We start from the raw sequence: 14,563 nt of genomic DNA, 5'->3' as shown, positions 1-14,563 counted from the left end.
AGTCAGGGGTCATCAGAGAGATACCACCAGTCTGTCCATATGGGGCTTGCACTTCGAATGTTGAGAGTCTTTAAAGCAGTTCAAGGAATTCTGATGGCCACGCAAGTCATGATTAACAAGTGAAAGTATGGACAAGAAAATAGCCAAAGCACCAGCAAAAATCATTCAGCAAAGAAATTAGCAATGAAAAATAAAAATACATTTACTGCCTGGCATATATAAATATGTATTATTTTTATATTATTTTTTTAGTATGCTTGCTATGCTATTGGCAAAGATGTTCAGGCTATGAAAGCTGTTGTCGGTGAAGAAGCTCTTACTCCGGACGATCTTCTTTATTTAGAATTTTTAACGAAGTTTGAGAAGAACTTCATTTCTCAAGGTAAGTTTCTTTCTCTAAAAAGACGCATGTTTGTATCTATAAACGCAGTCTATGCACCTAAAAAGACGCATTCTCTAAAAAGACGCATGTTTGTATCTATAAACGCAGTCTATGTACCTAAAAAGACGCATTCTCTAAAAAGACGCATGTTTGTATCTATAAACGCAGTCTATGTGCCTATAGATTTTAGCAGTTTAAAAAAAAACGAAGAACGAATGTTGCTACGAAAGTGGCGAATATTACTATATAGAAAGGAACCTTAGAATGGAAAATTGTAAAATTTATTTTGTTATCTTTAGAGGTTGTAAATAAATTCATGACAAAGCTACCAGGGAAATATGCTATTTTTATAATAAAATAATTATTTTTCTGAGCAAATAGATACATTAATTGAATTGCTGTTAACCATGTTAAATGAAAATATGAACCATGTCAAAAATTGGAATTATTCGTATTTCTAATGCTGTCATTTGGAATTATGCAACGAACGACTTGGTAGAATCAGAATTTGGTGTGTTTGAGTTTAGATGGTATCTTTTGAGATTACTTTTGAATTAAAATCAAGTTGCCATTAAGCCGTTGGCCAATTTGAAACAAAGCCAAGACAGGTAGTCTTAGTGAGAGGCAAAGCTGGCATAAGCCTTTTTCAAGATTGTATAAAAAATGTTGTCATTTTCACTTGTTGTTAGATTTTGTCTATCATCCATCCATCCATCCTAGGGTAGTAGAATCTACCCTATCTTTGAGTTTGTTTCAATATATTTTGCGAATTCAGTATTTAAATTTCTACATTTTAAAGCATGGGTTCCCAACCTGTTGGTTGCGACATAAGTGACATGGGGTCATCAATTAATTTTGAATCGAATGTGAATATTATATAAAATATTTTAAGATAATCACATAAACTCATTAAAAGAAGTAACAGGTTTTGGCCTGTTTGATGACTAAAATCTTATAGATTTTGCTGCGCGTTTGCATAATAGGTGCCATAGCAGAGCATCTGAACGTATATTTTCTGAACGTTAAAACATCTTAGATTCAATATTTCCGAAAGAAATCGTTCCTGCAGGAGCATTCCAACAATGGTCTAATAACTGAATTGGTAAGCTCAAGTGTAATTTAAACTCCTAATATATTTTGTAATTTAAAATCGTTTATATATTTTGCTACATGTTTGCATAATAGGCACCGTAACAAAGCATCTATATTTTCACGAACAATGGTTCAAGCTATTTAACAATCGTCCAATAACTGAAATGGTTGGCTCATGGATACTTTTAACTCCTACAATTTGTTTGGTCACGCTACCTGTGTCGCTCTTCCTCTTTACCTAGTGTTGTGCTCACACTGGCAGTGATTTGTGGCTTGAGTCCTTCAAGTGGTTTTAAGCTAAGAATATCAACCGTTTAAAATCAGCATAGGAAAGAGGAAATTCAGGAAACGTAGGAAAAGGACAATTTCTTAGCGTGGTGTATACTTAGATAGTTATTGCAGGTGTGGAAAGGCCAGAGTATGTAGTTTGTTCAGAAGGTCTTGCTCATGAGTCTACGAAACCAGCCTAGCTCCAAAGACGGGTCGAAACTAATAACCCTGATTCGAAAGATAAAAGTATGGACGCCGGCTTAATAGCAGTGAATTATTTCAAAACACAATTTAGCCGCCATTGAAGCTGCACACACGTATTTTTTTTTCTAATTGATGATTTTACATTGAAACCTTTGATGGAATGGGATAAATTGTGCTGAATTTTCACCGACAGTGCACCTGAAATGCTCGGCTGTAAGTCTGGCTTTCAGTCATTAGTTAAAAAAGTGACTCTTGAAGTAATTAGGGCTCACTTTATGAATCATCCGGATTCAAGGACAAGTATTAGCCACCAAGACGGTACCTAAATCCTTCTAAGAGTTCCTTAGCTAAGTGGTTAAAGCTGGAAATGTCGTTAAATTAAAGCCACCCGAGACTCAACTCTCCAAAATGTTATGTAAAGATTTGAGTTCAACGCATGAAGCAGTATAATAGAAGTATGGTGGTTATTGAAAGAAAAGATTTGGAGAGATAATTTGAATTGACAGAAGGGTTCCAAACATTCCTCGATTCTGGAATTGCAAGTGAATATGGGTCATAGTTTTACGGATGAATTTACGTTGTGGTAATTGGCATGCCTGGTCGACATTTAGTAGTATTAATACACAAATTGCAGTGTAAGGAAAGTACGGTGGTATAGTTGTCTGAAAAGATATCGTGTTTAAAAACGGAACTGGAACTCAGGATCACATCAATGAAGTAAAATAAATTATAGATATTCCAACCACTTACCCAATTTGTTGAAGATGTGCCAAATGAAAATAATGTCCCTGATTTATATGACCTGTAGCAGTTTATTTAGCACCCTACTGTTCAAGTAATAAGTTTTTTCCCTGGTGAACGTTGCAAGACTTTCTCCCTTACAATCAACCCTTTCGGTGTCAAAGTGTGTGATGTCCCTTAAGCGGCTTAAGGAGCAAAAGAAAAGTTCATCAACTGAGAAAACAATTTTGACGCTAAATCATGGTTTGATGTCTGCAACCAGGGGCGTCGTTTGGGGGTGACAAGGGGGGCAGTTGCCCCCCCTCCAATAATGTGGATGAAAAAAATATTATACATCTCATGCCCTTTGACTATCCAAATATGAACCCCTCTTGCCCCCCCCCCCTCCCCAATAAAAATGCTAGAGATTCGCCCCTGTCTGCAACTACAAGAATTTCGGACAAAAAAATCTCAGTAACAGTAGAAGTCGCAATGAGGAATTTATGCCCATTTCAAATATAACTTGACATAATATGCCACTGATAGGCTGATACGCCACTGAAGGCTACTGATATACCATATCAACAGCCCAGGTTAGAATGGTCAGCTAAAAAAACAGCAAGGTTGGCATTCACTGTTTTAAATAGTAAGTGAGCTAAAGAGCACTTTTAATGCCGGTGAAATTTATATAAAATATGTGTTTTATTTGTTTGTTCTTTGCTTTTTAGGGTGGCATTTCAAGTTTTGTTTTGTATCATGCTGATAATTAAAAAATATACGCGCATGAAAAAAAAATGATGCCTTTACAGGTTAACATCTACTATAAGCCATAATACCACAAGGATGAAAAGGAAGAAAAAAACCGTGTCCCCCAAGAAATGAATAGAAAGACGTTATACGGTTTAAAAATGCCTGCAATTTATTCAAGATCAGTTGCATATTTGTATCTGTATGCATATTTGACACAAAAAGCCCTCCATGGCCATGGCCATACAAAACAGAGCGAAAAAAACGAGACTTATCTTTCTAAAACAAGCCAGCTTGCTTAACCAGGCAAGATTCTCATAAGCTAACCAAGACCTACTTTGCGTAGACTGGATTTTGACTTTAAATCATTATTGGAGATAGAAGCTACTGATTAATTATCAGTACAGAGTAATCTCAGCTTTGATTCTATTGTATTGAAGATTAATCGTATCAAAAATTCAATATTCCTCCATTCTCTTTGATACGGAGTGTTGATTATTTAAATTTCATCTTGTACTAATGCAGAGTCTTTAATGGGTAGTGTTTCTTCTTTCTCTTGATGTCAGTGATTAACAGCGACCACTGAACATGATCAATTGATCTTCGGATGTTTAAAGATATAGTGCAATCTAGCGGCGCAATGTTGGACTCTATGCGTAAATATTGCAATTTTGTCATATTAAACGAAACACGAATTGATAAAAAAAAAAATAACATGATTATTGGTCGAACTGAATGTTACTAATGGAAAATGTGCACATTTTTGGGCTATGTCGAAGTGCAGCTAGTGGAACAATATGCAGTTGATACAAACGGAATGTCTATCAATAAATATTAATTTATGTACACAGGACGAATTGATGAAAAGAATGCTTGATTATTTGACGCAACGCACTTAATTTGATTTGGCACATCACTTATATGTTATTCAGCATTTACTTACTTTAATATGTTTGGAAAGTTGGATGATAGTTCTTTTCGTGTTAAAAATCACTAGAGTCAGAATTCACTTTAATTTAAATTGTCTGTAAATAATAATGGATAAAGAATAATTTCATAAAAATTAAACCCTAAAACACAAAAAAGACATGGGGTATACTAGCAAAAAGTATATAAAAGCAACAAAGAAGCACCAAAAAAGCAACAATAAAACATGATGATATTCACACAAGTGCTTGTTTGGTTGCAGTAAAAAAATGATATCTCCATCAAAGTTTATATATTTGTTCTTTTGCAGGAAGCTATGAAAATCGAACTGTTTTTGAGTCCTTAGACATTGGGTGGCAACTCCTTCGTATCTTCCCTAAGGAAATGCTTAAGCGTATTCCAGCGTCAGTTTTGGCCGAATACTACCCAAGAGACGCCAGAGGGAGACACAATGAATAAATGTAACGCGGGCAAGTGCTGCCTATTTAGAATGTAAAAGACTGTATAGGCACTGATGAAATGACGATATTGCATTCCTTCGTTTTAAGTCGTTCTTAAGAATTATGTGTTTGATATTTGTTGTTTCTCGTATCTATATTCTTTGTGATTCACGTTTTTGTTATTTGCGTGCTTTAGGAAATAATAAGTTTCAGTGTTTTGATCTATCAATTTGATTACGAAGCGCGAATATCGGTCCGACAACTTTCCACTGAATGAATTATTGATGGAAAACAAGGCCAGTTTCGCTTGTTAGCTTATGCATATCGCTCTTGTGCTAATCTCGGACAAATTTTCGGTGACTTTTTGCCACGCACGGGTGATATCGCTGTGTATTGAAAACGAAATTCTGTCAAATCTTCCTAGAAGAAAGAATACTCATTTTAATACTTGTCTGAAATATAACACCTTTGTATATTCTCGTAGCAACATTGTATACACTCATCAATATATCGTTTGAACGGGAAGTTTGTTTATTTAAAAACAAAAAATGCCATCCAGAAAAGAAATATTTAAACTGCTCCAAAGGAAGAGTGATGAGGACAGAGTCTAAATAAAGACATTTTTCTTCGGGGCAAAATTGGCTACAGAACTGAGCTTCGACTTCTGTCAAAACTTTGCCTTCTGCTGCATAAAGCTGGAGCCGCCAGATTTCAGTGGACCGACAGTGGGCTGAAGTCGAAGGACTTAGATCTAGGTGGGGAGGGGGTAATTGACATATATTTTAATTGACAAACGCTTAATTAGACTGGATCCAAATAAAATTTAAGATATTTAAATCCAATTTAGGCTGCTTCACATTTTTACCCTTGGTAAACGTATTATATTGTACTAAAATCAGACGCCTTATACATCAACTGAGAGCAACCACGAAAAACAGTTTTCAAGACTTTGTCATATAAATTACGTCTTCTAATTTACTCTTAACTGATTCTTTGCATGAAAATACCCATGGTAAAGTTACCATTCTCTGGGAATAGTGATGAAAATGACGAACTATAATGGGGTTCGAATGGATCTGACAGTGTATTGTCTGAGCTACATACTAGTCACACTTGCGAATAAAGCTGAAGTATACAGTTGCAGTCCGTAGTGTATCCCGTTCGTAATTCTTGATTTGGGTTATATTCGGCTTTCAAGTGCCACTTTTATTAGTGACCTTTCAGAGTGAAGATAGAAGACATTCTTTTTTTTTTAATTTAAAAAAATGGAAGATTTGAATAGCAGTTTTCCTATCTTTATGATGAACCATCAAATGATTCAAAGACATAAGTAGACAAAGCCTTGGAACAAATTAATGCTGATTTAAGCTTTTCAAACCAATGTCTTGCCAGTTCAGTTTTCCGCATCTGTGGGACAAGTGTGATACTAAATCAAGCAAAACCAGATAATCTTTTTTTTTTTTTTTTTTCAACCCATGTTAATATAGCATCCTTGAGAATAACAGTTTGTGATCCTAAGACTTGGATAAAGCTTATGCATTGTTAACAAGACGTCAATTACGCTCTTTCCAGTTAATTAAGCTTGTAAAGATAATGCAAGCAATGAAAAAAAAAATTCAAAACAAGACTGATTTAATTTTAATGTTGAATTTTAATAACAGTTATGTTTCCTTTACAACGAGAAGATTTGCAGCAACTTCTGGTCGGCTTTGCGAACAAAAGTGTTGCGGGAGGAATACTTTGATTTTGTTCGCCATTTATTGAATGTCATAGTTGGCAATCCCCACAAAACTTTATAAATAGCATGTCTCAAGAAGACTTTTTCCGTTCAGAAAAAAAAGAATGATGAAACGTTCCTTACAGACGGTCTCAAAATGTGCTCTGTTCTTAAAACCAATTTTATTCTCTATCTCTTGCAATCCAATCGATGTTGCTCCTTAAAATGCACCGTGTATAAGAGCTAATGGTTTGCTACATTGCCCTAAAAACTAACACGATCTCTACTGTTATTTCTAAAATCGGAAAATGTCTAAGCAAAGCCTAATTTAGTTTGCCTCAAAATATAACACCCACTGATTATTTCACATATGTTTGATGGTAGCACTAGAAAACGTACAACAATGAGGAAAACGAGGTAATGCGTAACCAGTGAAAAATGGTGATGCATTAGTGGCGTTTTTTTTGCGTGGTTGGTTCCGTGGTTTAATCGTGTTTTGCCATTTTTGCGTTTTCGACAAAACACGTAACAGCATGTTTTAAAAAAACTTCGTTTTTTGCGAAACACGAAACATCATGTTGCCTGTTCGACTGTCTGTTTCCTCAAACTTGGAACTTGCTCTTTGTGCGTGTTGCGTGTTCGATTGGTCCCTATCCAGATAGAAAAAAGTTATCTGTAGATGACAAAAGAAAGGATAAGATGGAAGGGAAGAAAATGGACATAGATTCAGCTGAATATGCGTTTTTGAATAGAGGCCAAGGTGAAACATATGTGTACAAGAAAACAGGCAAGTAAAAAAGCTCAGAATGTTTCCACAGTTTTCAATATTTTGCCACTTTTCCTAAAATGCGTTTTTAGACGTTCAACCAGGAACATGGACAGAGAACACGAAAGCGACAAAAACTGCGTTTTTGGGCTAGAACATGAAACTTGGAACATGAACCATGAAACACGGAACTTCGAAAAAAAACGCAGCTATTATGATATTTCGGCAGGGACCTCAGCTCAGGCGTGTTCAGTGCAAGAAGATGAGAAAGTAGTTAAAAGCGCAGGAAATCAGGACAAGACCAACCTCAAAATAAAAGTTCAAAACGAAGAGTCACCTTCTCAGAGGAACAGTAACAAGGTGACTGAATAAAAAACCTCAAAATTGAATGGAAGATTAAATTTACAGTTCCATTGCAACTGAACCCCATTTAACTGAGCCCTCTTGCAACGCAACCCTTGTGTAACTGATCCACCGTGCAACTGAACCCTCGTATAACTGAACTCTCGTGCAACTCAACCACCGTGCTTACATTGGGTAAAACACAAGTTAGAATCTTTACATGTTCAATCTTGTTGGAATTATTTGCTTTTTAGAGTCGTGATATAAATGACTGTCAAGATGATTAATAAAAAAAACTGTTGTGTTGTCACAAAAACAAAGAGAATCGGACGTCACAAATTCTTAATTTATTTATCCTTTTTTTATGTCTATTAATGAGGGATTCCCTTCGCCCTGTCACTATCTACGGGTCTAGGCGTTTACCCTCTCCCATAGAAAACCCCTCCCCTGGAAAATATCCCCTCGTGAAAAATATGGTTTTCCAAATTTGAATATTTTAGTTGAGTTTTGTTAATTTTTAGTTTAGTTGAGAAGTGCTAAGGAAAGCGGAACAGAGACTTTGTGTGCAAGTCTCCCACCCCTCCATTCCGAACTTGCTTCTCATGGAAAATCCTCCGCCCCCCCCCCCCCCATCAGAAAACACCCACGCAAAAAATGTCTGTGAGTTTCCCAATAACAATGTCTGATTCATCCGAAAAAAAGAGTAATAAATCAGCTTTAATGGTTTTTGACATCGGATCTTCCTTTTGTTGCAAAAATAAAACAAAGCTTTTTTATGATTGATCTTGACAGGCGTTAATAGTATGACTTTAAAAAACAAACAATTCCAACAAGGTTGAATGTGCCAAAAATCTAAATTGTGTTTTACTCAGTAATATTGCCTCATATTTTTAGAATAATGAAAAACTGAGTTCAGTGGTTCAGTTGCACGATGGTTCAGTTGCACGACGGTTTAGTTAAACTGGGTTCAGTTACCCCGTGGCTCAGTTACACGAATGTTCGGTAATACAGAGGTTCAGTTGCACGGTAGTTCAGTTACACGGTAGTTTAGTTACAGGGGTTCAGTTGCTTGTGGTTCATTTACACGCACCTAAGTTTTCATTGGAAAATTTATTAAGGATTTTCGTATTTTAATCTTTTTCCAGGTTTTGGAGTATCGGAATTTTCGTTATATTGCGGAATGATTTATGTCTCTGGTGTAACGACGTGAATCGTACAAAATCAAACTAATAGGATTGTTGTAAATGGGGCTAATACAGATTGCCCCAGTACCAGAAGCTCCGATTTAGCGACATTTTGGTAATGCATGAATTTTTATTTGTCTCAATTCTGCCTAAATCTATATCCCCTGTGGGGTAGAATCTGTTCCCCGTGAAGTAGGGATCTTAATCGAAAGAAACAATGTCTACCCAGTTTGTCAGAATAGTGTATTTGTATTATATCAGGAACAGCTTGGGGAATTGATTTGAAACTTTTGATGGGTGTTGGGAGGCCAAGTGGATCTCAAAATTTTGATACAAGGAGAGGAGGCAGAGAAACTGTATGTATCCAGATTAGCAGATCTGCAATATCTCGGGAACGACTTGTGGGGATCAAGTTGGAAGTTTTGGATCGTTAGAGGGCAGAGGATTTTCAATTCTTGTTTTTAGAGGAAGGGATGAGGGGGGGGGCAAAATTTTTGTCTCCAACCTATCTAAAAGTTTTTGCACGCTTAGCTCATGTGGAACTTTGAATCTATTCACAATGAAGAAGAGAGGTAAGTCGAAGATAACATTGCCGAGGCTATTAAAGTAGTGTGTTTTTAATAACTTGTAAATCGCTCGGGCGATTGAATTGAAAGTGCTTTACCGGGGAGGTAGAAAATGTTTAAATCATTCTCTATAAAGAAGATGCAACATGGCTACTTTTGTACTATAAGCTGGCGGTGGAAGGGGCGAAACGGCACTTGAAAGCTCTCACCGATTTTGGCTTAGTAGTTGCATAAATTTGAAATCCTTGTGTAATTCGAACGAGATAGTCCTGGGCCAAACTACCTCCAGATTGCTTTGCAATGAATCAGGCTTTAGATTGCTTTTGAGCTGAGTCATTGTCCAATTGTTTCTTTCCGGCGTGTACTGCAACTAAGATTTTTACAACCCCTCGAAATTTCCAAAATAATGTTAGGAGGATTTTTTTGCAAAAGAAGGTGCAAAATAAATTTATTGCCTCTTCAGGGAGTATTCACCAGTGTAAAACAGAAAATTGTATCTGTGTAAGTTAAAAAACTAATATCCTTGTATTAGCACAGAAGAATCCCAAATTTATTTAGCAACGAGCTAACTGTTGGAATTTAGGATGCAATTGTGATGCAGCTCTTTTAGCTCAGTCCCAGATACCAAAATATTTCTCCAAGATCACACATTGTCCAAGTACGGGTGGTTTTTGCCCTAAACCCTCTTTCGTGTAGTAGGTATGATTTGACTGTTCCAACCACTTTCACAAATTACCTATCCCACCACTCATAGTCGTCACACTGACCTCTGCAGTAGATTCTACCTTCTCCCTAATGAACCTCATAGATGACTATTACAAAGCTGCCAACTGCAACCCAAATCAAAACTAAGCTCATATTCCTTTTCACTATCTTACCCAAGAGAACTGTCTGAGTTATCATCAACAATCGCTGTCTGAACCTTTTCAGTTTCACCTTCAGTGCTATTTTCTCACCAAATCTCTTCATAGCCCGCTTCTTTGTATTTCTTGCTTCAATTTTTTTCTTTTTCACTTCTTCTTTGCCTTCCTTGTAGCAAAGGCAGCTTCAATCTTGGCTTTCACTGATGTACCAGTGAGCACTTTTGTTCTACCCTCCTTTCTTCCTTGAAGCATTTTGTTTTCTTGGTGGTGCTGGGATGTGGTTGTACTTGTTCAGGTGCGACTTTTCTATTTCACAGTAGCTACAAAATCACAGGGCTTACTGAAAACATTAGGTGAGAGGATGACAGTGCAGGTAGGGATGGGGTTGGAGTTAGAACCTCTGATGAGCTTGGCAATTTACCACCAGCTTCATGGGCTAACATTTGGCTGGTCTGTATTCAAGAGCACAGATCTTCATTATCAAAACAATCTGGTTGAAAGATGATATACCTTCCAAATCTCTTCTGGATGTTTGATGGTATAAAATCAAAGGGGAAAGATTTTCCTGCCAACACAGCTGTGATGTAACTAGTGACAGTTCTTCTCGATGGTGACGGTTGCTCGATGAAAAAAATTAGTACTAATTTTGATAATCAATTATGTCAAAAATACATAGCTGTTAGATATTTCAACTATTATGCAAGGGCTCTGAAATTCTACTGCCATTTCGTTTCTACCGGATTTTTACTTCTCTTGATGAATAACAAAGAACACCAGCGTCCAGCCAATGACTCACGAAGTTTCTAACTCCTCTGAATAGGTCCAAATCTCATATAAATTGAAGCTGGGATTTGAGAAAGACTGATCAAAACAAAAATGTATGCGGTCAACAATGGTCGCAGCAGCAGCGCGCCTCTGCTGCTATTCGTTGCCCCCGCCGACCTTCCCTTATAGGCACGGCCCCGGGACCTAGCTGCATAATAAAAATCTCAAAAAATATAAAAATACAAGGCAGCGTCATTCAGCCAGGGGGGGGGGGGGCTGCCCCCGGCCCCTTATGGGGGCTTATGCTGAAGACCATTTTAGTAATGAACTAGTCGAATTGACAAAAAAAAGTCACTGAATGTATTATATCGGCGAGTTATTTTGTGTCAGTTCTTGTAAATGTGCCAAGATAATGAAAAAAAAAAATGATTGAAGCTGGTCCGAACGCTAGAGGCATGGATATTGTAGTTTTTCTTAACGTTAAAATAGAAAGAAATTGCTCAACTCTCCATAAAGCCTCGGAATGGAATTAACATACAACTGAGGCTATAAGATAGGTTTGGCGGAGAGCATCTACCCTGAATGTAATCCAGTAGTTCGGTCTTATATTGGGGAGGGTTCAAGAATGTAGATGCCAACCAAATATTAACGACTGGTTAAAGTTTTTTATCAGTTATTTTGTTTTCTGGTCTTTTTTCTCTCGCAAGATAAGGGTTACTGTTATCTGTTTGCTTCCTTAGATAAAGCTTTTGAATGATAAAAAAAAATGGTTATTTCAACTGAAAGTAAGGATCCACATCAAAACTTAAAACGAACAGAAATTATTATGTATATGAGGGGGGTTGCCTCCTCCTCAATACCTCGCTCTTAACGCTACAGTTTTGTGGTATTTAAAAAAAACACTTCTTATTGTTCTAATTCAACGGCCCTCGCGTTGCAGGAGTCGTTCTTAAAGAATTGGGACGAAAAATCAAACTTTCCGGCTGAAAATTTTTTCTTAGCACAGTTTCATTTGAAAAACTTTAATTTAATTTGACTTTAATTTATGATTGTTTTTCGAATCATACCCCCCCCTCCCCCGTGGAAAATTGTTCCAGACCCCCCCCTGGTAGAAGGTTACTCCCGCAGAGAATTTCTCCTGGAGAATTTATCTCGCAGAAAACTCCTCCATGGAGAATTTCTTCCGTAGAACATCCTCCCCCACTGAAAGATCCCGTAGACAATTCCAACCCGGTGAAAATTTTCCCCGGACAATTCCTTTAAACATCTCCTCATGTAAAATAGGTTCGGTAAAATAATTCTAGTAAATTTTTCCTGGAATATGCACCCACTGGAAACTTTTCTCCACACGGAAAATTCTCTCTTTGGAAATTAATTAATCTCATATTTGAAATCAGCATAATAAGCCGATTTTTTTTCTGTATCTATTGATATGAAAATTCCTTATTTTAGAGTTTCGTTTATTATTGAGCCGCATAGCTCCTTACTTACAGTTTGTTGCCACGAACTGTTTGATTTGCTGTTCTTTTTTATATTCTATTCTAATGTATATTCTTCTTAGTTCATTCGCAAATGTTGATTAAAGTAAGCTGACTGTTAACAAACTAAGAAGAATATCCAAGATTATTCGGAATAAAAATGTTGACTGTGAGACTTCTTTTTCTTCCATGCGATATCTTGACGATCCAGTTTTAAATTTAAATGGTCCATAGTCCTCTAACGAATCAAATGAAGTTTATGTTCAATGAAAACGCTTTCTAATGACATTATTTTCTACGGAAACCCTCTCTAATGTTTAGAGTTTGTCGTTTTCTACCATTTGTTTTTCGCTTTTCACGTCTCAGTGGGTTGGTTCTTGACTCCTCAGGATAATTTTATTCTGACAATTGATAGTCGTCCCATCTTTCAGAAGGATAATAATCTATATTTTGCTTGACCTTCGAACTATTACATGAATTTTGGCTTATGCTGTTGGCTGAGAAACGCTAGGATCACCAAATTTAGTTGTCGAAAAACTAACAATCCAATATCTGAAATATATTTGGTTGTTCGTAATCACAAATTTTAAAGTTTGTTTATATCACTTTGCTGCTCGAACCAACAGACAGAAACATCTTTTACGCGCCTGTCGAGAGTCTTAGTACCCTAGATTCAAAGATAAACTTCAACAAAAAACATTTTCAAAAAAAAAAAAATTTGAATATATTTTTAAGAGGTTTTCAGGGCTAAAATCTTAGGTGTGATGCACTATGGATCTGAGGTTTGGGGGTATGCGAAGGGAGATAGGCTAGAAACAGTGCAATTAGGATATTATAAGAGGTGGCTATGGATAAGTAAGCTTACATATAGTTTAGTAGTTAGAGCTGATTTAGGTTTGTTTTCTTTAAGAATTTGTAGGCTAATTAACATGATTATGCTTTTGGAAAAAAAAATTAGTGATGCCTAGGGTGCGGGTGCTGAAAGCGGCTTATTTAGAAATGTTGAAGGGCAGCTCAGGTCCCCGTCTGGGTTGGGAGGACGTCATAAAGAAAGATTTAAAGGAAATGGGAACTTCGTGGGCGGGTGTAAAAAGGGAGGCTTTGAATAGATTGGGGTGGAGGAGGAGCGTGCGTAGCTGTGTTGGCCTCAGGCGGCTTGGTGCTGCGATGAGTTGTTAGTAGTAGTAGTAGCTCAGGTGGGGGGGGGGGGTGGCCGTACTAAATTAAGAGTGTATTAGATCAGTGTGGACTAAGCCATATGTGGGGGGACGGTTTAGGGCTCGAGGATATGGGGGACCAAGTAAGTGTATTAGTTGAAAGGATTTTACTGGACCAAGAAATACAGGTATGGCAGGCCCAAGCTTTACATGTTTGCTAACAAGAAAAAGATACATAACATATTTTGATAAAAAATCTTTTTAGGCAATTTTTGAATTTTTTAAAGTAATGGCCTATGAAACCCCATAACACAGTTTTTAAAAGAAGCTTTGTTTGACCAACATGTTTGCAAACAAGAAAAAGCTACATAGCAAGCTTGGCAAGATTGCTTCGTCTCGCGACAAATCGTAAAAGTAGATTTATCTAGGATTATGTTAAGATTTGTGCAGTTTCTTTGTAATTGTTCTTAGTTTATATTTATTTGCCATGGCCGATGGGCTTTAAGCGCAAATAAATTCTATTCTATAAGGCTTCTCCAGCATCTTCTCCCTACCCCCATAATTTTTTTGGCACGATGCCCCTTAAACAAATAGGATGCCCCCTACTTAGAGGGACAAACCTTTATCCAGAAGCTCAAAGGACTGTCAAATTTGGTTCTAAACTACCCCCCCCCCGCATGGACGATTTCCCTCACATTTAAAAGTGAGCAGCCAAAGGGAAAGTAAGGCAAATAAAAGAAGAATGAAAAGAAAGGATTCAGAAATGTTCAACCTATTCATCATCATACAGGTAAATGTATAATCTAGAACCCTATATTATTTATTTTTATATTTTTACTTCTTTTGATTCTATTCTTCGTGTTTTGGGGCTGGGGGGTTGAGCTATCATAGATGAGTAAGATAAAGGTTACAGAAAATAATTACTTACTTGGAGTAAGGAACT

General features: G+C 36.8%; 1 protein-coding gene across 1 annotated transcript in view; it reads left to right on the top strand.

Annotated features, from left to right (window-relative positions):
- The window catches only part of Vha55 (V-type proton ATPase subunit Vha55), a 40,164-nt gene extending 35,153 nt beyond the window's left edge, over positions 1-5,011 (top strand). Inside the window, exons 9-10 of the mRNA XM_089090475.1 lie at positions 253-382; positions 4,653-5,011. Coding sequence (XP_088946601.1) covers positions 253-382; positions 4,653-4,801 — 279 coding nt within the window. The 3' untranslated portion in view covers positions 4,802-5,011. The remainder of the gene's footprint in view (positions 1-252; positions 383-4,652) is intronic.
- Positions 5,012-14,563: the final 9,552 nt, after the last annotated feature.

Source organism: Artemia sp. Qi Xiang Cuo, chromosome 6 (assembly GCF_049724085.1).
Source record: "Artemia sp. Qi Xiang Cuo chromosome 6, ASM4972408v1, whole genome shotgun sequence".
NCBI classification, from domain to species: domain Eukaryota; kingdom Metazoa; phylum Arthropoda; class Branchiopoda; order Anostraca; family Artemiidae; genus Artemia; species Artemia sp. Qi Xiang Cuo.
The sequence above is the reverse complement of the archived record's forward strand: the minus strand, read 5'-3'. Positions and strand labels throughout refer to the sequence as shown.